The following is a 22,694-nucleotide window of genomic DNA, read 5'->3' on the forward strand; positions in this document are numbered from 1 at the left end:
GTAAATCTGTAAGATTTTTTTTTTTTTCCCAGAGATAAGTAATCTTCTACATTAGGCATATTTTTATGGTAATGAAGATTTTTATTATAAGATTTAACTTTTACAGTGTCCTTTTTTAGGTGGATGATGAAGATTTACAAGATGAACCTCTCCAGATCACGGTTCTTGACCATGATACGTATAGTGCAAATGATGCCATTGGTAAAGTGTACATTGACATTGATCCTTTACTCTACAGTGAGGCTGCAACTGTCATCTCAGGATGGTTTCCAATTTATGATACCATTCATGGTAAGCAGCACATTTTAAGAAAATAAGTCACAACATTTTTAAAAAAAATTAATTCTTCAAAATTTTTTTTTGGTCGTGCTGGGTCTTTGTTGCTTTGTGGGCTTTTCTCTAGTTGAGGTAAGTGAGGACTACTCTGTTGTTGTGGAGCATGGGCTCTAGGTGCCCGGGCTTCAGTAGTTGTGGCTTGTGGGTTCCAGAGCTCAGGCTCAGCAGTTGTGGTGCATGGACTTGCCCCTGGTGTCATATGGGATCTTACTGGGCCAGGGATTTGAACCCGTGTCCCCTGCATTGGCAGGCCTATACTTAATCCCTGGACCACCAGGGAAGTCCTCATAATCTTTTAACTTATCTTAAAGACTTTTGTGCTAAACTTAGGTTTTTAAAAAAATATGGCTTTTGTTTTAACAGACATGTGGTAGTGTGTATTGTTGGTAGAATTGTAACTTTTCTGACCATAATTTGGAATAATGCTTGCTGAATTTGTGTAATACAGTAAGCAAATATATCATTTGAAAATCATCTAATATTAGTACTCTGTTTCTTAAACATACTTTAAAATGAATGATTTTGAAACTTTTCTGCTTAAAAATTCTTGAAGAAAAGTGTTCAAAGGCTTTTTGTTACCTAAAGTTCTCAAAGTATGGTCTGGGAAGATCTGTGTGTCCCTGAGATACTTTCATAGGCCCTGAGATGTGAGATGATAACTGTTTTCGGCATGATACGTATATGTATGTCATTTGCCATTTTTAGCCTCATTTTCTTATGAGGGTACAATGGAGCTTCCTTGAGGTTTCATGATAATATCATGTTACCACACACTGAATGCAGAGTAGAAATGAGAGTCTAAATATTTCATTAAGTTACGCACTATGCTGCTGCTGCTGCTGCTGCTAAGTCACTTCAGTCGTGTCCGACTCTGTGTGACCCCATAGACGGAAGCCCAACAGGCTCCCCCGTCTCTGGGATTCTCCAGGCAAGAACACTGGAGTGGGTTGCCATTTCCTTCTCCAATGTGTGAAAGTGAAAAGTGAAAGTGAGGTCAGTCAGTCGCGTCTGACCCTTAGCGACCCCACAGACTGCAGCCTACCAGGCTCCTCCATCCATGGGATTTTCTAGGCAAGAGTACTGGAGTGGCTTGCCATTGCCTTCTCCGAAGTTACGCACTATAGAGGTTCGAAAAAATGTAATGCCACTCTTTTTATCGTTAAACATTTTTTTGTTTTTCAAAATATAGTTATTTTTATAAAAACGTTTATTTTGACATAAATGGATTTCCTTTTAGCTTAAATGAAGTAATAAGTAAATATTTTTCTGAGTTCTCAGTTTAAATTTGTAACATAGTAAATATTGAAGATAGGTTTTGACCCACATAAACACTCTTTGAGATCCTCGATAGTTTTTGAGATTAAAGGGGCCCAGTGATCAAAAAGTTGAGAATCACTAACCTAAAAATAATGTCATCTCTTTAGAAGGGCAGATGGACTCATAAGAAACTGGCAGATACTTCTGCCTACAGTCTTGCACTTTTCTGCCTATTTTACATTTTTCACCTGGCAATTCCATCGATAGTAGTTTATTATAAGAAGGTAAGATATTTGATGAGATTTTTGTGTTTTTTGACATTATTCATATTGTGTATTCTTACTGATATTTAAAATGGTAAAACAAATTGGGAACAGTATTTACTTAAATAGAGCATCTGTAGAATAAAAATAATTAGGTTAGCATTTCTATTATGATGCTGCTGCTGCTGCTGCTGCTAAGTCACTTCAGTCGTGTCCGACTCTGTGTGACCCCATAGACGGAAGCCTACCAGGCTCCCCCGTCCCTGGGATTCTCCAGGCAAGAACACTGGAGTGGGTTGCCATTTCCTTCTCCAATTCTATTATGATACATACATTAAAATCATTAATTGGCATTTATTTGCTGATTATTTAGTTATGCTTTATTTTCTAAAGATAGAAACTTGGTTTTCCTTTTGAAATTACAGGTATCCGTGGGGAAATCAACGTAGTTGTCAAAGTAGACCTCTTCAATGATTTAAATCGATTCAGGCAGTCATCATGTGGAGTCAAATTCTTTTGCAGTAAGAATATTTTATATTTTATTACTCATTTGACAGGAAATACATTTTATTATATTTTATTACTCATTTGACAGGAAATTTAATAAATTTGTTAATAAATATGAGAAATTTTGTTAATTTATACATATTTATATTAATAAATATGAAAAATGTATTAATGTTAAATGTGAGAAATCAAATTAATATTTCAGAAGGCTAACAGAAAACCTATTATACTTTGGTCTTAATGTCAAAGAGAAAATTGCTAGTTTTTCAGAACTAATTGCTGTAGCTCTGGAAACTTATCTGATTTTAAAGTAGACGATAGCCAGTTTTTCACAAGTTCATAGAAAGTTTTTTCTAGAAAAATCCAGTGGAGAATGTCTGTGCATGTGGTTGTCATGACGATGTCACTGTGCCCACAGGGAGGCTGCCTTTGGCTGTTCCCCCCTTCCCTGACTTCTCTAGTCTCTATGCCAGCCTCTGCCCAGGCCCACAGAGCATGATTAGAAGGAATCACATTAATCACTGCTGGTTACAGTCACTTATGGAGAAGGAAATGGCAGCCCACTCCAGTATCCTTGCCTGGAAAAGCTCATGGACAGAGGAGCCTGGTGGGCTGCAGTCCATGGGGCTGCAAAGAGTTGGGCATGACTGAGCAACTAACACTACAGTCACTTAACACCATTAGAAAGAGTAACAGGTGAAGATTTTTTAATCTTTTTCAGAATTTTTAAAGAAGAATCCATATGTTAATGAGAGAATATTTACTTAAACCTTATGTTTAGTGATACTGGGTTTGAGGTGGAGAATTGATTGGTAAAGCACTACATAAGAAATACCTAAGAATGACTGGAAACAAGATTGAAGATAAAAGTGAAAAGTTTTTTTCCTGCAATGCAACAAATTAATTAGCCTTATAGAAATTAGATATGGGAATGCAAAGTGTGCCAGCATTTGGTACAGTCTTAACTCAAACCACAATAATTAAGGGAATAAACCCAAACTGATATATAGAGAATGAGCCCACAGTTCATCTAGGCTACATGTTGAAAGAAAATCAGTGCATTCTTAAAGTAGGTGTGAGCCCATGTGTAATATAAAACATTGTGATATAAAACAGCTGATACGCTGTATTTGTACGTAGCCTACACTACCTTGATGTCAGCAGGTAGTCAGTTGTCAGAGACAACACGAGGGGAGAGAACTTGTTGTAATTTCTCAATCAATGAAGAAAAATCCCATTAATGTCTACGTTTGGGAAACATATTTGATGAGGCTACGTGTGGGGAATATTCAGACCTAATTCAAATGGGTTGTTCAAAGTCAGACAGTATAGACATGGAACCATTTGTGGTGGATGGACATGTATATCTTGCAGAAGTCTCACATGGGTTTAAAAAACAGAATTATTTAAAAAGCATAATTACTGGACACTAACTTATAGAGAAGATTGCAAGCTACTTATCTAGTTTAAGTTTTACTCTTGTACTGGTAGTCAACAAAATCTTAAAATAATTTTCACATATTGTCTTATTTTATAAAAATTAATATTTCATTGCCTGTTACATTTTTTTCATAAATTAGAACAAGTTATTTTTATCAAATGTGTAAAAGATCTGAATGTAATTAAGCTTTGAATAACTGTCACAAAAAAGAAATATCCAGTGGCATTTTATGCTGGTATAGGATGCTGAAAGATAGGAGCGGAGTACCGTGGTACTATCCAGAATGACATAAGCATCTACAGGTATGGAGCCCTGCAAATGCCATGAAATATGGGGTTGCAATTAAGCAGTTCTGGGCAATTCATAGCCAGCCTAAACTAACAGGGTTGAAAATTCCTAAATAGTTGAGTTAGTTTCAAGGGACATGAATGGCTTGAAACTAATAACCCCACCACAAATGACTCCATGTCAGTATTATCTGATTTTGAACAGCCCATATGAATTAAGTGTAAATACGCCACACATGTAGCCTCATCAGATTTGTTTCCCAGATGTTGATATTAATGAATTTTTTTAATTGGTTGAGAAAGTGCGAATTCTCCCCTTTTTGATAAATCCAGTGAGCTTTGTTGTTCTCGGTATTGAATGCGTCTGTTAAGTAGTGTAGTGACTACTGAACCAGTTGGCCATGGAGCCATGGATTATTAGGAACTATAAACCTGTAGGACTTCTCAGATTAAGTCAGAAAGGTGATGGTTTGATTTTTGAGGCTGCATTATGAGGTATTCAGAACTTTTTAAAAGGGCTTCCAGTAATTAGAGGTTTTTGGTATTCATTATCTGCTTTCTGATTTTTTGTGTAATACCTACTTAGCTCAGTTTAATTTTGACTCTTTTTATATTTTATATTGAATACTATTTAAGATGGTGTGTAGCTGTTTTCTATATTATAAAAATACAGTTTGTATCTACTATGCTTATATGAGAAAGGTGAGAAGCCTCATGAAAGAAAATGATTGTTTCTAAGAATAATCATTAGAATCAATAGACGACTGTTTGACTGGAAGTATTATTATGATTACATTGAGGTTATCAAAGTAAAAGATGTTCTTGTAGTTTGTATCCACAAGGTAAGAACTAGTTGTACATTTTTAAAGGGTTGAATTTAACTTTGTGATAAACCGAGCATAATAAATAATTTTCTTTAACAGCAACATCTATTCCAAAGTGCTATAGAGCTGTAATAATTCATGGATTTGTAGAAGAACTTGTGGTTAATGAAGACCCAGAGTATCAATGGATTGATCGAATTCGCACACCAAGGGCATCAAATGAGGCCAGACAGAGGCTCATTTCTTTAATGTCAGGTATTTGAAAAATAATAATGGCTGATTGACTTAATCCTCCAAAATTCTTCACTTCCTTTTGACATGTTACTAAAACTTTACAATGAAGACTATGAATTGTAACTGACTGTTTCCCTATTCTTGGCCCCATCCTGCTAAACACATGTGCATTGTTGTCTTATAACAAGAAGAAATCTGAATCAGAAGCTTATGGTTCCTTTTTATCTAGGTGGTAAAAGGAAATTGTGCTTATGAAGTGGAATAGTGGGAAGTAGTTTTCGTCCTTGAGTGTTTATTTGTAGTCAGAGCTTAGGTGATCTTTCTGAGGCTTTTTGCCTGAGGCTTTTTGTTTGTGTGTGTGTATGTGTGTGTGTGTGTGCTCAGTTACTTCAGTGGTGTCTGACTCTTTGTGAGCCCATGGACTGCAGCCCACCAGACTCCTCTGTCCATGGCATTATCTTGGCAAGAATACTGGAGTGGGTTGCCATGCCCTCCTCCAGGGAATCTTTCAACCCAGCGATTGAACCCACGTCTCCTGAGTAATAGATAATTTTTCCTGTATTATGGGCAGATTCTTTACTGCTGAGCCAACAGGAAAGCCCCTAGACTTTTTGTTTAAATGTCTTTTCATAGTCCTTCTCTGACAATTTATACTTATTTCCATCTAAAGTTTGTACTTATATGTATGTGTGTGTGAGTGCATATGCACACACACACGCACATATATTCATTCTCGCATATATATCAGATAATACATATTTTATATTTTAATAAATACAAGTGAGTTTATAATAAATCTGCATATTTAAATAGAAATATAGATATATTTATAGTTATTAATATATTGTTAAGTATATTAACATGTACTTAATATTTATAAATTTTTAATATATTATAATTTAGAAATTTTTAAATATTTAATGTTTGAATGCATATGCATGTTATATTTAATATATTAATTTAATTATATGTTTTATTGTATTTAGTACATATTAAGAAATCATCAGTTCAGTTCAGTCACTCAGTCGTGTCCGACTCTGCGCGACCCCATGAATCACAGCACGCCAGGCCTCCCTGTCCATCACCAACTCCCGGAGTTCACTCAAACTCATGTCCATCGAGTGATGGACATCAGTGATGCCATCCAGCCATCTCATTCTCTGTCGTCCCCTTCTCCTCCTGCCCCCAGTCACTCCCAGCATCAGAGTCTTTTCCAGTGAGTCAACTCGTCGCCTGAGGTGGCCAAAGTAATTGGAGTTTCAACTTTATCATCAGTCCTTCCAATGAACACCCAGGATTGATCTCCTTTAGAATGGACTGGTTGGATCTCCTTGCAGTCCAAGGGACTCTCAAGAGTCTTCTCCAGCACCATAGTTCAAAAGCATCAGTTCTTCGGCGATCAGCTTTCTTCACAGTCACATATATAATTTATTATATTTGTAATATATTAGAGTATATTATGTGCTGTATATTCTATGTATTTTATTTATATTATATGTAATACTTGTTTACTTGTTTTTTATCTGTTTCTCCCCCAGCATGTAAATGCCACTAGTTTTAGGGTTTTATCTTTCTTGTTCCCCTCTGTATCTCTAGCACAGAAGAAAAGAATGTCAGGCACACAGTATACAGCGAGAAGTTATTTAGTGAGTGAATGCACGAATGAGTGAACCTTACTTAGCACATCTGTAAAATGTAGTAACAATATCTTACCTCCTTGACGATAGGCGTATGTACCAGGTAATCTTCTAGGTCCCCTTCAGGTTCTCAAAATCTGATTTTTCTGGACTCTTTCGAATCACCACCATACCCAGCTTTGTATTTTGAAACATACAGATAAAAGCTGACTGAATTGTCTTCCCTTTTTTGTAGGTGAACTGCAGAGGAAGATTGGCTTAAAAGTACTTGAAATGAGAGGAAATGCGGTTGTTGGGTACTTACAGTGTTTTGATCTGGAAGGCGAATCTGGGTTAGTGGTACGAGCCATAGGAACAGCGTGTACGCTGGATAAATTAAGTAGCCCAGCAGCATTCCTTCCTGCATGTAATTCCCCGTCCAAAGAAATGAAGGAGTAAGTATGAATTGATGAATTGTTCTTATGAAGCTTTTTATCTTTTGCTTACATATTTTCATTTGATTTGAAACATTTTAGTAGAGTTGTTCAAAATAACATTTTTTCCTGTGGCAATCTTACTTATCAGAGTTGACTATCAAAATTTGAAACTTAGATCTTCCTAGTATTTTTTATACTATCTTGTGAAATTCATATTAAATAATGTATAATTAAACTTGTTCTACATCTTTAGCACTGTGTACCTAAAGCATAAAATGAACGTTTATGCATTATGGGGAATTTTACTTGTTGTATGTTAAACGCTTAATACCCCATACCTCATAATCCAATTATGCATATTATTAGCAACATAGTATAGAAAGCAGGAAAGACTGACCTGTTCAGGGATCTCAAACTTCAGTGTCTACAGAGGTCAAGCAATTTATATAAATAAAATTATTGAGTATAATTAAATGGTGAATACTGGGACTGCATAGAGCAGATGTTGGCAAACTTTTTCTGTAAAAGACCAGATAGTAAATAGATAGTAAATATTTCATGTACTGGACATATAGTTTTTATCCTTGTTTACCCAAAAAAAAATTAAAGGAATTTGCCGATTTTGACGTAAAGGAAGTTAGAGTCTCACATTTAAAAAAAAAAACTCCATCTGATCCAACAAAACATTTCTGTTGGCTTGATTTGGCTTATGTGTCATCATTTGTGCTTAAGGCAGAGATTCCCAACATGGTGGTGGTGCTATCAAGAAGGAATACTTGAAATGAAAATTTTCTGTTGTAATGTTTGGGGTAAGGTAGATGATTCTATTGGAGACCAGAAATGCTGCCTGTTCTGCAGAGCAAGGGACAACTCTGTACAACAACAAAGACTTGTTCTATACTAAAAGTGCTGATACTATTTCCACTGAGAACCATTGCTCTAGAGATTCTTGTAGATCAGAGGTCAAAAAACTTTTTTTGGTGAATGACCAGAATGGAAATAGCAAGGACTCAACTTTGCTGTTGTTGCATGAAAGCAGCCAGCAATTGTTTGCAAATGAATGGGTGTGTCTTTTGTTCCAATAAACTTACTTATGTTTGAAAAACGGATGGCAAGATGGATTTGGTCTGTACTGTGTAGTGTGCTGACCTCTTTCATCCCCAAATGTTTCCTAGTTCAGCAGTAGAGAGGTTGCCTAGAAAGCAATCACAATGTTTTTTCAAACAGTCTTTATAAAGGTGAAAATTTTCTCGTTGTCTCAATTTACTCTTTTTAATTATTTCTTTCTGCTGACCTTTAGTTCTTTGAATTAAATTTTAGTCACAAAATTATACTTTAGTCACAAACGAGGGAGCACAGTGTTACATATGCTACCTAATTTTATTTAGAAGTATTGATAAGTATAATTGTTTTAAATAAATGGAGTGAATTTGCTTTATATTCCATTTAAAATATGTCTTAAAAAAGGTGTGAACTACTTTATGCTATAGATAAAGTCAGATGGCAGGTATAACCTTTTGGGGGATTGAGATTTTTTTCTTTCCATAGCAAATTTACTTGAAGACCTGGGTCCCTCCTCCTTCTGCCACCCTCCTGCTTTATCTGTACTGCCTGAAGGGGCCTGGCCTTTGCAACTGTGATGTCTGAAGTTTTCCTCTTTTCACTAAATTACTTAGTGAAAAGAAAGCTGCAGTACCTGTTGTTGTCTTAAAATGATATATGGGTAGTAGGGAAATAACATTTTGCCTGCATTTAGGGAGAGTTCCATTAATAGTAAACCTGAGCTTGTCTAAGTTTTCTCTTTTTCTAATTTTGTTGCAGCCATTTGCCTTAAATTTTCATATATTCACACCATGAAGAATTTAAGTGGCTTCATTAAGATTTTCTGATGGTATCTTATTACTTAACTCATGTTATTTAAAAAAAAAAACACTTTCAACCAGCTTCTTTGTCTTTTTGATAAAGAATTAGTTTGGGTGCTAGTTTAAAATTGTTTTATGAGTCATCTGATTGTATTGCTTTGCTATTTAATTTTAACTTTGTTGATTCTAGACAGGAATTTGATGTAGTTTGGATTATGGTCTTGTCTGAATGGATTTAATGTTAAGAAATACCACTAACGTATTCTTGTCAGGCAACTTTTCATATAAGACCAATAAGAAGTCGGGCTCCAAGAATACATTATGGTGATGCTCCCTCAACTGTGCTTGGATTTTAATTTGATGTCATAATTTGAACATTTAACAGTGTTCATTTTATTTTGCTTTTATTAACCATGTGTTCTACTCCATCAGTTTGTTTTCATTTTAGATGTTTAGTGTATTACAGAGTATAAATCTCTTTAGTGTTTCCTAGTTGAACTATCTTAGTGGTAGAAAGTGCATTTAAATATGATTTATCAATTCCCTACTTTTTAAAAAAAAGTACTTTTTAGGAGTTTTTAGTTATAGTTTCTCCTCTGTATGGCACTGATTCTTAGACTTTTTAACTCCATTAGTCTGTTGAACAGAGAAAGAAAAAAAACCTCACTCAGTTGTTTGTATAGAAATCGGTCACCCATGAGATATTTGATTTTAAACACTTAAAATTTTAAGTTAGCAACAAAAGCAGAAACATTTGTTCTATAGTAAAAGCAGTGATATTTTCAGAAAGTAGATGGTCTGTAAAGGACCACTGTTGCCAATTAATGAGAACTCATGTTTGAATCTTGACAAATTGTGACTGTTGGGAATGTTCACTGGGCAATGGAAAAGGAAGAAAGGCCAGGAAAAGTTGGGCTTTTAAACTACTTTTAATTTGAATTTTAAAAAATGGGAGCATGAGAGCTTTTCAGAGTATAGTCACTTATTTTTTTCTCCCCTTCATACATAAGGAAAGGAATTGCACAGCGAAATAATTATGAAGTCCAGAATTCTTAATTATATAATATGCATTTTTTTTTTCTTTTTGGCCATCCATTGAAACTGTGCTCTTTCAGCTAAATTTCTTTGTGAAAAGTTTAAATGTCATAGATGAATGTATGTCTGTGTATCTGGTCTCAATATGTATCTTTACATAAACATAGATGTGATCTATTGCAAGATATTAGTTGATATCCTACAAAGTTTCAATTCAGAATGTAGTTGAAATAAATTCTGTTTAAGTTTAAATAATATTTTCTGTTTGAAAGTTACAAAAGGGTCATTTATATTGTTTAATTAATGTTTTTATTTTTTTAAAAGCAGTGTTCCTTTGCTTTGTTTTGTTCCCATTGTAACCTGGTTTTAAGGTAGATATTTGGTGTGCAGAAATATGGATGATTGGATATACCTATATATACATTCAATTCACTCATTTATCTTTATGCTGTCATTTTTCATATTCTTGTGTACCCCAGTCTTGATATTCTAGACAGAAACAGTTCTGTTTATAAACTTCCTTTATAGAAAAATGTAATTAATTATATTAGCAATTATTCATATCTCAGTTTCAAAGGCCATGTGAGAACTTCATATTTGACTTATCATTTTTATGGGTATTTTCTTCCTGAAATACTGTTCAGTAAGCTCAGTGGTGATCAAAATAATAACAGACATTTTAAAGTAACTGAAAATCCAAATCGTAGTCTTTTTCTTATTTAATTCCACTGACAGTTCTGCTTGGTTTTTCTTATTCACAGTCATAATTTATTAATGTGACTCCTAACAAATTAATATCTAACTCTTTTTTATATCAACTTGTTTTGTGCATGCTAGGGATTAAAAAAATAATTCCTCTCCCCTAACTAAAGCTCGTTTGAAACTGTTTTAATATAACTTTGCTATCTGTTGTATGTATTGTTTTCTTTTCTTCCACTTTGACCACAAACTCCCTCAGGTCTCCGCTGGTTCATCCTCCAAGCCATGGATGCCGCTCGACTCACAACAGCCCAATTCACACTGCTACTGGCTCACGACTTACTCAGAACTTCTCTGTGTCTGTTCCCACTCTCATCTATACTGGTACGAGACTGCTCAGACTCCAGAGCTGGGGAAGCAGGCCACGGGCAGAGTGGCTGCAGAGGGCAGGCAGGCAGGTAGCGTAGGCAGGCCCCACTAGTCTTGCTTCCTCCTTTTCTCACTCCTAGTCCAGCGGCAGTGAAGAATCCTGTATTTAGCCGCCACAGAGGCACTAACTACTTCCAGCTTCCAAAGTCTCTTCCATAGATCCTCTAAGAACCTTACCTTGTGTGTGTGCGTGTGTGTGTGTGTGTATATATATATACACACATACATATAGATACTATGAGTTTTGGGAGAATCTTCTAGATGTATTTTTTGCCATTATTTCTGCATTAGAAATGAAATAGATAATTGGAATCTAAATGAAATAGCTGCCAAAGCTTCCAATTTGCATATTTTCTTTATGTACAAAGCTTGTTACAGTAGGGTCTGTTTCATTCTGTGGAAGAGAGCTCTTGGAAAACAGGTAAGTGACTCTTGTGCATAAAATGCGATGTATCTGTGTAGCTATGTTCATTTTCCACTCTGCTGTGTTTTTAGCTGTGGCACTCTTGATGCTATAGGATAAGGAAACATGTTTTTTTTTCCAAGATATCCGTGTGTGCAAATATAAAAACTATTGTGAATATTTACACACACCATTTGCAGTCACCATTTTTTATTTTGTAACTTAAAAAAGCATTGTTTGAAAATATTTTTGATCATGTATTGATCCTTTTTGTTTATTTCTTCTTTTAATATTTTTTTACCCCTTGAGTCTGCCATTTCATGCTTTTTTGCTTTTTCCCTTGGCTTATTAACTGTTTCAATGCAGATAATTACTTATCTGGAGAATGGTGAATGATTAAACAACAGTTGGATGCCTTTGGCCTCAGACCCAGCTCCACACTTAAGAAATGACTACTGGCCCTGCCCCAATCCTTCCCTGATGTTTGGATCATGCTGCCTCTGTCAGGTCCTTTGGCACATGATTGCTTAATATTTCTCCACCTTCTTCTGGCAGGATTCCCTTCAATGAAGATCCCAATCCCAATACTCATTCATCAGGACCCTCAACCCCTCTGAAAAACCAAACTTATTCCTTTTCACCTTCCAAGTCCTACAGTCGACAGTCCTCTTCTTCTGACACAGATTTGAGTTTGACACCCAAAACTGGTAAGGCACTTCCACTCACCTTTTCTTTTTTCTTTTATTTTCCAGATTTGTTTTTTGTTCCTTATTAGCTTTCCATCCAAGCCTTTCTTCCTGTTTTTGGCATTTAAGTTAAAGATAATGGAAATACTGATCATTTTCAGTGATTACAATTAAAATGTGAAAACTTTGTATAGTTCAAAAGTTATTTTGTTCAAAGCATGACATTTTGTTGATTTAATTATAGTTTAGATATGAAGTTCAGGATTTATTTTTGCATGTAGACATTTTTCATTTCATGCTCAAACTAAGAGGAATAACATCTCAAGGCATTTGAACAGAAAGTAACACTAGTAGCTTGCAATCCAGTTCTTCATGCAGTATAAACATTTTTGAATTCATTGTTTCTATTTTGAAATTTAATTCTAAAATTTTATTACGAAAAAATTCTTGAGAACAGCTGATATTGTTATACTGGAGTATATATATTTATTAGCTTTTATTTAAAATGTTTGATTTTGCTAGCCATATTCTCTTGGTTAGAAAATAGCATTTATACTTTACTTATTCTTGCATATTTCTCTATGTATGAAATTTATAATTTTTCCCTCTCCTATTTGTATGTTGCTGATCTCTCAGTTGTGAATATGTTTTATGATAAAAATTGATTAATGAATCAAATTAGTTTCTTATGCCTTAAAATAAAATTACCTTATTTAAATCATCAAATTAATATTCTTAAGAAAAATAAAAGATAAATGAAACATTTAAAAGTTAATAGTTTGCAGTTTTTGCAAATAACATGTTTGGGAGTTTCCTTGACCGATTGAGGAAAACATTTAGCCTAGTTCATGTGTTATTTTTAATTTATGATCTTTAATAGCTTTATTTTTATGTTAGACAAGAAATTTAGAACATGACCCTAGATTTTATGAAAATAGTGAGAAGAAATTAATTCTAGAACCAGTGCTACTTTCAAAGTAAAGATAGGGTGTTTTTAAAAAGCCTGTAGTCATAATACCTGGAGAAGGAAATAACAGCAGACTCTAGTATTCTTGCCTGGGAAATTCCATGGGTGGAGGCACCTGGCAGACTAGGGTCCATAGGGTCACAAGAGTTGGACACAGTTTAGTGACTAAACCACCACCACCAGACACAATATTATTTTTTATAAATGTAGTCACAAAATGTAAAGAAGATAATTATTAATACTTAATTCTTTGAAAAGCATTACTTTATTTTTACATGTATAACTATGAACAACAACAAAATGTGATATTTGACAGTAATGGATGCTGTGGAGTGTGGCATCTTAACCATAAACAGAATCATTGAAATTGTAGGGAAGTGGGGGTGTTTTGTTTTTTGTTTTTTTTAAATTTTGTTTTTAAGTAAAGAATAAGATTCTGGCTTTGAAATTCATAATATCAAAACAATAAGCAGTTCCCGTCTTTTGATGGGGAGCTCGTGGTTTATAATATAAATGGCATTATTTTGAGAGAGGGATAACTTAGGTATGGCATTGGGTTTTTTTTCTTTTTGCAGCTTGAGGCAGTTGTAAAATAACTTAATGTAGCTTTTTGCAACTGTGTATTCTATAGTATTTTTTTCATTTGGTGAAATTTTAACTGTTAATGTTTATGGCATTGTGCTTTGTACCATTTATTAAATAAAAATTAAAAAAAAATAAGGATGTAGCATAACATTTGATGAGTAAGTTTTCTTAATTTTTTGACTTTGTCCACTGCTTGTTCATTTTTGTATTTCAGGCCACTTTTCAGTATTCCTTATCTTTTTTTTTTTTGCCATGCTACAGACGCATTTTTTAAAGTATTTTCCTTTAAAAACCAAATCTAATGAAGATTGTCAGGTAATAAATTAACCAAACCAGACTTCTGTTCCTTTAGCTTTCTAGTAGGCAATCAATTGTATTATCATTGAAAACTATTTTGTATTTTCTAGCTCCAAATTTTTCCTTTTTAAAAATTCATTTACAAAAAAAGTATTGTTCTCATATATTTCTATGTAAGCTGCCTCTAAGTAAATTATTTTGTTTTGCCTGTAATTATTCACTACATCAGTTGCATTTTTATAGGATATTAACAGGTTTCATGTGCTTGTCCTCATCATGGGTCCTTAATACTTCTGAAAAAGTGAAAGTGTTAGTTGCTCAGTCCTGTCTGCCTCTTTGCAACTACATGGGCTATATAGCCTGCCAGGCTTCCCCATCCATGGGATTCTCCAGGCAAGAATACTGGAGTGGGTTGCCATTCCCTTCTCCAGGAGGTCTTCCTGACCCAGGGATTGAACCGGGTCTCCTGCATTGCAGGCAGATTCCTTATCGTCTGAGCCACTAGGAAGTATTCCTATTTTTCATGGAGATTGAAAGTGCCAAAATTATGAATGTTCTAAAATTTCTAGAACTGTAGGTCAGCATGTATTTCATGATAGATTGGTTGCTCATGATTGATTGATTGTATATACATTGAGAAACAAAAACAGAATAGAATAAAGTGAGAAAGTTGTTTTTCTGTTTGTAGTTAAAGCTGTCATCCACTTTCAGATGAGTCTTGTTTTAAAAAAATTTCACGTTTATTTCTGTAGATTTTTATTTTTTGACATTTTACCAGATTTTATTTTCATTTTTTTTCAAGTATTCAACTAGGAGAAGTGGAATTTTAGAATACTAATGTTAAGATACTGAAGTGACATCTGATTCAAGCTAATTTTTACTTTTTATTGATCAGGCTTTTTGCCATGTATGTTTTTTGTGGTTCAGATCATATTCCTTTGATTCTCAGGTGCTCAAATCTTTGTAAATGCAAAACAATGCTATGATCAGATTTGAGTATTTAAAATTTTAGAGGAAAAAGAAAAGCATTAACATACATCCTGAAGCATGACAGAAGGAAATTAATATTTTTTTTATTTAAACTTAATGATCGCTGTCTGCTTAATGTGGTAGCAGGTGTTTGATTTTTTTAAATTCAGTTAAAATACTCATAAGTCATGTGTTTTAGTTAGTACATTGGAAGAACTATACTCTTACCTCTTTTAAAAAGTTTTTGTATTTGAGACAACAAATTTTTGGCTTTAAAAAATGTGATATATTTTAACCTTACACAGTGTTAAGCAAGAAAATGGGAAGTAATATAAATGTTTTTAAGGAGTCAGCTAAAAGTAATCAGAATGGCATAACATCCTGTTAATCGATTTAAAAATGTTTAATGAGTATAGAGTTTGTAAAGGTTTTGTTAAGTTTTAGACTATGCCTTTTATTTATATTATGTTGAACAGATGATCTTGCTAATGACTTCATATGCTTACTGTAATTTGTGTATGCATTTTACAGTTCATTTTACTGTTACGTTTTGCTTCACCATTGCTTTCCTTATCCTGCATTTTCTGGTCATCTTCTGAATCTGCATCTTTTCTCTGCTACTTTCCTCCACAGCACCTTACCCACAGGGGCCTAGGATTTACCTGTGTCCCAGCTCCCCCTCTCTCCCTTGTGGGTCCCTTCATCTTAAAAAGTCCTGTCTCCTCCTCTCGGAATCTAGCCTTCCCCCTCATCCTTCTAGCCTTGTCAGCCCAGTTCTGAGGAAAAGTGTTTCTTTCAGTGAAGAGCTGTTCCTGGCTGCTTCTGGTAGGATCATATTATGTCAGCTTTTAATCCCTTTATTCGAAATCATCTTTGAAAAAAATTAATTATTTCATACTATACAGAAGTATTGAGTATTTGACACAGGATGTATTTCTTATTTTTCTTATTAGCAGACAGAGTTAAATGGTTAAAATTACCATGAGAACATGATTGAGGATTTCTTGATGGATAATTATGAATATTCTGCTAAATAATCTTATCTATTAAAAATTGTATGTCTAAGTGCTTAGAGCTGCATATTTCCAATAATTATTAGGTTCTCATTACTAGAATTTCTGTTTTAGATGCTTTTACTTTCTTTCCCTTCACACCAACTCCATTCACGTTGGACCTATGCCATCATGTTGCTAAACCATATGGTTACATTAGTAAATTATTCTGTTTGAATCAGTTTAAGTCTCATTTTAGTGATATTCTTTCATTATCCATTTTTTTTCCTGTCCATTGCATTAATTTTCAAGTTATTCTGCGCTATTTTCTGATATTTCATTTATCTCTACCAAATTACATTTTATTTTATGGCTTTCAATATGCTTCATATGAAGATCTTAGTTTTGTTTCTGTGTTTAGTATTGTATAGTCTCTAAAAATTATGTTTAGGTTACTACAAGAAAAATACATTTCTTTTTAATTTTTAAAGAACAAAATGGGACTATACACATGCTAACTTTGTTTCCTTATCCAAGAACAGCTAAAAATATAAAAGTAAATTAGTTCCTTTCTTAAGTCATTATAGTAAATATGCTTGCATGTATCTTCAGGTTTAAAAGGTGGGGCTAAATTATTAATTTTAGTTTGTAGAGCATTGGCTTCTCACCTGCCCCCTGCTTTCTGTAATTCTTTGACCATAGTTGGTCTATTAGTATTATCAAAAGAACAAAATAAGGAAAGACATTTAAACTTATGCCTTAAAAATAAATACATCTAAGAGCTTGGGAAATGTAATTCTTTCATCCATAACCATGTACATTTGTGATGTGTCTATTATATGTCTGCAATTTTTAGTTTTTAAAAACTTTATGTCAGTTTTTGCAAATGAGTTGTATGTTATGAATATTAGTGCTATTTGTAATGAATATTATGTTTATGAATGCAAAATTATCAGAAAATAGATGTGACTATATTTCAAAATTGCCTAAAATTCATACTCTTTAGAGAATCTTGGAATATTTTAAGCTCAATTAGTGCTTACTTTATATATATATTTACTTTGAAACAAACATTTAATGTTTCTCTTATTTCTTTTAGTACTCTTCACTTGTTAGCAGGGTATAAATAATTGATACTACATTGATTTTTTTATTAGAAGATTCAACTTTTAAAATTGAATATTACATAAAAAAGTTTATCACCTTAATGTAATTTTAAAAATGATTTTTAGGATAAATTAAGTCCATACTCACTGTGATCAGAATTTTGACATCTTACTTCTAAAGAAAACCTTGTGAATAAAAAAAGAGTATGTGCTTAGTTGCCATCACAAATACTTCAAATGTTTAGATTTTTGTTTCTAACAGATTTTGTTCATGATATTTATGAAGATAAATGCAATTAAACTTTCTATGTCTCTAGTTGTTTTTGGTCATTATTTACATACTGATGTTCTGTAGGAATGGGAAGTGGTAGTGCTGGAAAAGAAGGGGGGCCCTTTAAAGCTCTTTTAAGACAACAGACTCAATCAGCATTGGAACAGAGGGTAAGGTTCATTCAAGATTCTTTCTTCTTACACTGTTAATATGATTTTATTCTCATGCTTCTATGTACTTACTTGTTTCCATATACTAGTTTTGATTAATTTTATAATTTCAGTCCAAAAAGTATCATAGTAATTTGCTTATAAATGATTACTTTTAATTTGGAATAAATTCTATAACTATTTTTGTCTTATCTTCCAAAGTTATATTAGAAATAGTCTGTTTGGAAATATTCATTGAATAATGAAATCATTTCTAATTTTACATTAGAGTTTAATATATAAAATGAAATAGTGGATAATTTTCTAGAAAAAAGTTTATTGGTATTGTATTAAAAATAATTCTTTAGTATATTAACATATTTGCTGAGATGAATTTTATCAGTGGCCAGTCTCTTTGGGATTAAGAAATGCGGATTCCATATTTTTACAGATTAACATAGATAATATGATTGTTCAGTATGTGAATACATCTCTTTTAAGTATTGTATATTTACTTAATTAAATATGTTGTATGAAGAGCTAAAGTGTTTGGATGATTTTCTCTCTTTATTTTTTTGTATAAACTTCATTGCTAAGGGAGGATCGCCTCATAGGTTCTGTAGAAGGCGGGTATGTTTCTGAACATGTGTGAGAGCCTATTTCATGTATTGGTAGCTTTTCTAGTTTTAATCTTGGTCATTTAAGTTTTATTTAAGCATTTAACAAATGTTGCCAGCTTTTTTTCTTTTTATAATGCAAAGTTGTTTGTTTTTTGTTTTAATTTAATGGCACTATGAGGCTCATGTTTTTGTGTTTTTTTTTCCTCCTAACTAATACAGTGCATGGTTTTATATGTCATGTCAATTATTTTAAGGCACAGTTCCATAGCTTTCATTATGTCTGATTTGGAAGTTACAAGCATTTATAGAATTTTCTTTTACATGTTCCATTTTATACTATTAGTAAAAAAAAAAAAAGATGAAACATAGCAAATGCCTGTAAAAGGATGCATTTTATAAAACAAAGGTATTTATTTGCTGGAAGTTGGCTTTCGACAAGAGTGTTTTTCAGATACTATTATTATAAACAATACAACAAGTAATTTTTTTAGACTTTCTTTCCTTGTACTGAAAGTATCTGTATGTGCAGTTTGCCTGTTATAAAAGTCTGGAGAGAACAGAGCTGAACTAAACTTGGGACTTTGGTAGGACTTGGGTGGTACCTAGTTCTTTGCCTATCAGCTACTACTCTCACATCGGCAGGCATATCGTGCCAACGACTGCCATCAAGTAGCTCACCTAAACATTCAAACTATACATTGAAACCAAATATAAAGAAAGACTAACAACATGGGGAAGAAGATCAGAGTTAAAGTGTGTGTGTCACTTACAGTTTTTAGGCCAGAGAACTCTTATCGCTTCCCCCTCCCAGTTTTACATTTTCTGGAGTCCCTTACGCTAGGAATATTTTCTGTAATCTAATTACCATTCTAGAATTCACATGAACAGAAAAACTTGACTTGCTTTGACATTTGATATAATGAGTCTTTGCCTGCGTGTTGAGTCCATGACACTTCTGTCTGTACTAAGAGCTTTAAAAAGCACCTAGTTTTAAAAGACAAAAGAAATACTAATCATTGAAGATGTTTTGGGTTTAGTTTGGATAAAATTTATGTTTTCAAATATGCTTTCAAACATTCTTAAACTTTTGGACACATTAACACATTGGACATACATTACTAGGTAATCCCCGAGGCATTGACAGCAGAAATGTGGATGTCTGTAGTTTACATTTACCACTCTGTAAACCTCAGTTGACAGTATATTACATTATCAAACCTTGCAATGGCAGTGAGTTGTATTTGTGAGCCTGCCTCTCTACCCTGTGTACATAATAGGTAGAAAAAGCATTGCCATGCTTGGCTTTCCCATTTACCTGTGGCTGCCATCAGTATGGGAAAAATTTGTACAGAAGTAATGAAGAATTCTCCCTGTATGTGGTCACTTATGCTTTAACTCTGCCAAGTTGAACACTGGATCAAGTTGAACATATGATCAATTTATCATTTTATATATTCATTTTTAAAATATTCACTTCTGCCCCTTGCTACCCTTAACTAAATTATATGGCTTTTTCATGTGGAAAAGAGGAACTTTATTTGTCCATCATCTTTTATTTTGAGTTACTCAGGTAGCAGTTATCAAAAAATAAAAGTGCTTTCACAAAAGCATTAAAAAATAAGTTGACAAGATCTTGTTAATTGGTATCAGATTATTGGGAGGTAAAAGTTTAAATTAAGGTTCTGCCTGTGAAGTATTTGCTGTGAAGCAAATAGATTTATTTTTCCAATATGATTCTTTTTTAACTTGCCAGAAAAATGAAGTTACTTTTTAGATACTGGAATGTATATTTTTCTTCAACAGAGAATCCTAATTGACTTAGTTTAGCTTCAGTTCAGTCACTCAGTCGTGTCCGACTCTTTGTGACCCCATGAATCACAGCACGCCAGGCCTTCCTGTCCATCACCAACTCCCAGAGCTCACTCAAACCCATGTCCATCGAGTCGGTGATGCCATCCAGCCATCTCATTCTCTGTCGTCCCCGTCTCCTCCCACCCCCAATCTCTCCCAGCATCAGAATCTTTTCCAGTGAGTCAACTCGTCGCATGAGGTGGCCAAAGTATTGGGAGTTTCAGCTTTAGCATCAGTCCTTCCAATGAACACCCAGGATTGATCTCCTTTAGGATGGACTGGTTGGATCTCCTTGCAGTCCAAGGGACTCTCAAGAGCTTAGTATTTCCCAAATGTATTTTACCATGAAGTACTTCCATTTAAAATGCCTGTTAGGAACCCACTTTGGGAAACTTAGATTTAAAACAGATTCTTTTGATAAATTACGATCTTTTTTGAACTAGGGACAAAATTATGTGATAAATCATTGTAGGAAACTGGCGGGGAGTTTTGTTAGAAAGTTTACTATGGTGTCTTGGGATAATAAAAAAAATCTCCGATTTCAAAAAATGAAATTGATTAAATATCTTCTGAGAAAAATCCTATTTAAATCCTTTAAAAAAATTCCATTTGTTCTCAGAATTTTCAACTAGCCTGCCTCTGAGCACATGCTATTAAATGATTTATGCTGCATGCACTTGGCTTATGTCAAAGCATCAATGTATGAAGTCTTATCTAGGCTCCACAGGGCAAAATAAGGGCTTTCCAGAGAAACTGTGGTCCCTGGCATTCCCATCTGGACACTGAAGGCAGGGTGTGCTTGGGCGGATCTTAACAAAGCTGTCCTTTTCAGTGGAGGAGAAGCTATAGATTAGGAGAAGTCTATTATCAGGTATAGTAATAGACTAGAGATTAAAATAAATTCTTTTACTCAGTGTTTTAAGCAGAAATGGTAAGAAGCCAGGTGGCAAAGTGTGTGGCTCAGAGAGCGTAGGCCCTCTTCATTTCAGTGTTTCACCTGAACCGTGGATTGGGTGGGACATCCAGGGACATCCATCTCAGGGTGTGGTAACGTCTGTGAAGCCTAGTTTTGTGGTCCTGTGCACAGGACTGGCACATTGGAAGTGCTCCATAGTAGTTACTGGCGATGCTGGTGGGAGGACAGCTATTGAACCCTCAGTTGAGATACTGGCGGTAGCTCTTCTGAAAGTGTGGTTTGCCAATCATAGTTTGGGTTGAATAACAATGCCATTTTAATTCTAGGTTAAGTTTGTTGGTTTGTTTTTGGATATGCCCTGTGGTATGCGGGATCCTAGCCCTAACCTTGGGTGGAACTCATGCCCCCTGCAGTGAAAATGCGAGTCCTAAGCACTGAACTTCCAGGGAAGTCCCTCTAGGTTAAGTTTTGTGTTAAACTGGGGGAGTGTGCTGCCTAGATGAACTGGGGACAGTTAGGACAGAGTCTAAGTTAGCAGGGCATCCTCCACCTCTTAGGTCAGCTGGTCCCTTACTGCTTCTGCCCTGACCAGCTCTGGAGTGATGCTTCCCCCCATCCTGTTCTCCCATTTTCTGAACTTTGGGGAGAAGAGTCAGAGACTCCCAAATAGAGAAATCATTTAGGTTCATTTTCTTTTTCTATCTTATCTAAAATCTTATATGCAGATTTCCAGCATGGAATTTACTTATTTCTCAAGTTTAGGTGGAAGTACTCCATTCCATTTAGCTTCCAAAGTTTGTATTTTCATTGTCTGTTATCCAAAATATTTAAAATGTTAAGTATAAAGATAAAGTGTAACATGGTTTTTGGACTTTACCACAGTAGTTTGAGGAAATTTTGAAACTTCTGTATTCTTAAAATTGAAAACAAATCTTAAGGATCTTAAGGACACAACTTAGAGACTGAACAAAAGACTCATGAATCTTTCCAATAGTGTGAGCTTATCTGTACATTTCTCATTTAAAATTTATATGTAAAAAATTTAGGTGGAAATAAGGGGCTGTTTTGACTCACCACTTTATAATACTTTTAAGTAAAATTCCCCTCCCTTCGTCTGCATTTTCTTCCTTTTCCTTTACCTATCAACTGGGTCAAACCTGTCCACTTCCACTGTTTTTCTTTACTCCCTTTTTTCATAGCATAGGTTTTTCTTGCCCTTGTTAAAGATTACTTTTAAATTTATTTCTGAATATGACTGTGTGTGTGCATACACCCACACATGTATATATATTTTAATACTATACCTCATGGGTTATTGGGGTGTGCAGGACTGTTTGCCTCTATGCTAAATGACTCCAAGTTGCTTTGCTGTGTGAATTATGCTTTGGTCAGTTCATATCTCCATGCTTTAAGCAGCCAGTCAGTAATCTTGGTGTGGTTAATGTGCCTGCTTCTCGTAGTATTCTGTAGTATTCTGTATCTCTTTATCTCCCAACTTTTATTTGGGAGCATTTAATCTGCTATGGTCCAGAAAAAAAGATACCAATAGATTTTAGAATATATTTGTAATGTTATACACTTGTAATTACCATATATCATTATATGAATATAGTCTGTGGGGATCTCTTAGGAATGAAAACATGAAGTTTAGTCCC

The 22,694-nt window shown here is 34.3% G+C and overlaps 1 protein-coding gene across 7 annotated transcripts in view; it reads left to right on the forward strand.

The window, feature by feature from the left end:
- The window catches only part of C2CD5 (C2 calcium dependent domain containing 5), a 93,623-nt gene that overhangs the window by 16,857 nt on the left and 54,072 nt on the right, over positions 1 to 22,694 (forward strand). For 4 of the 7 annotated variants that reach the window (XM_055394155.2, XM_055394156.2, XM_055394157.2 and 1 more), the window contains exons 4-9: positions 120 to 291; positions 2,282 to 2,377; positions 5,015 to 5,170; positions 7,022 to 7,220; positions 12,186 to 12,337; positions 17,588 to 17,673. In XM_055394155.2, coding sequence (XP_055250130.1) covers positions 120 to 291; positions 2,282 to 2,377; positions 5,015 to 5,170; positions 7,022 to 7,220; positions 12,186 to 12,337; positions 17,588 to 17,673 — 861 coding nt within the window. Of the gene's footprint in view, positions 1 to 119; positions 292 to 2,281; positions 2,378 to 5,014; positions 5,171 to 7,021; positions 7,221 to 7,250; positions 11,183 to 12,185; positions 12,338 to 15,767; positions 15,960 to 17,587; positions 17,674 to 22,694 lie in introns of those variants that run through there. The other 3 variants (XM_055394150.2, XM_088837278.1, XM_088837279.1) reach the window with 3 other exon arrangements.

Source organism: Moschus berezovskii, chromosome 6 (genome assembly GCF_049115385.1).
Source record: "Moschus berezovskii isolate FMDL1 chromosome 6, NW_MosBer_1.0, whole genome shotgun sequence".
In the NCBI taxonomy this organism is placed as follows: Eukaryota; Metazoa; Chordata; class Mammalia; order Artiodactyla; family Moschidae; genus Moschus; species Moschus berezovskii.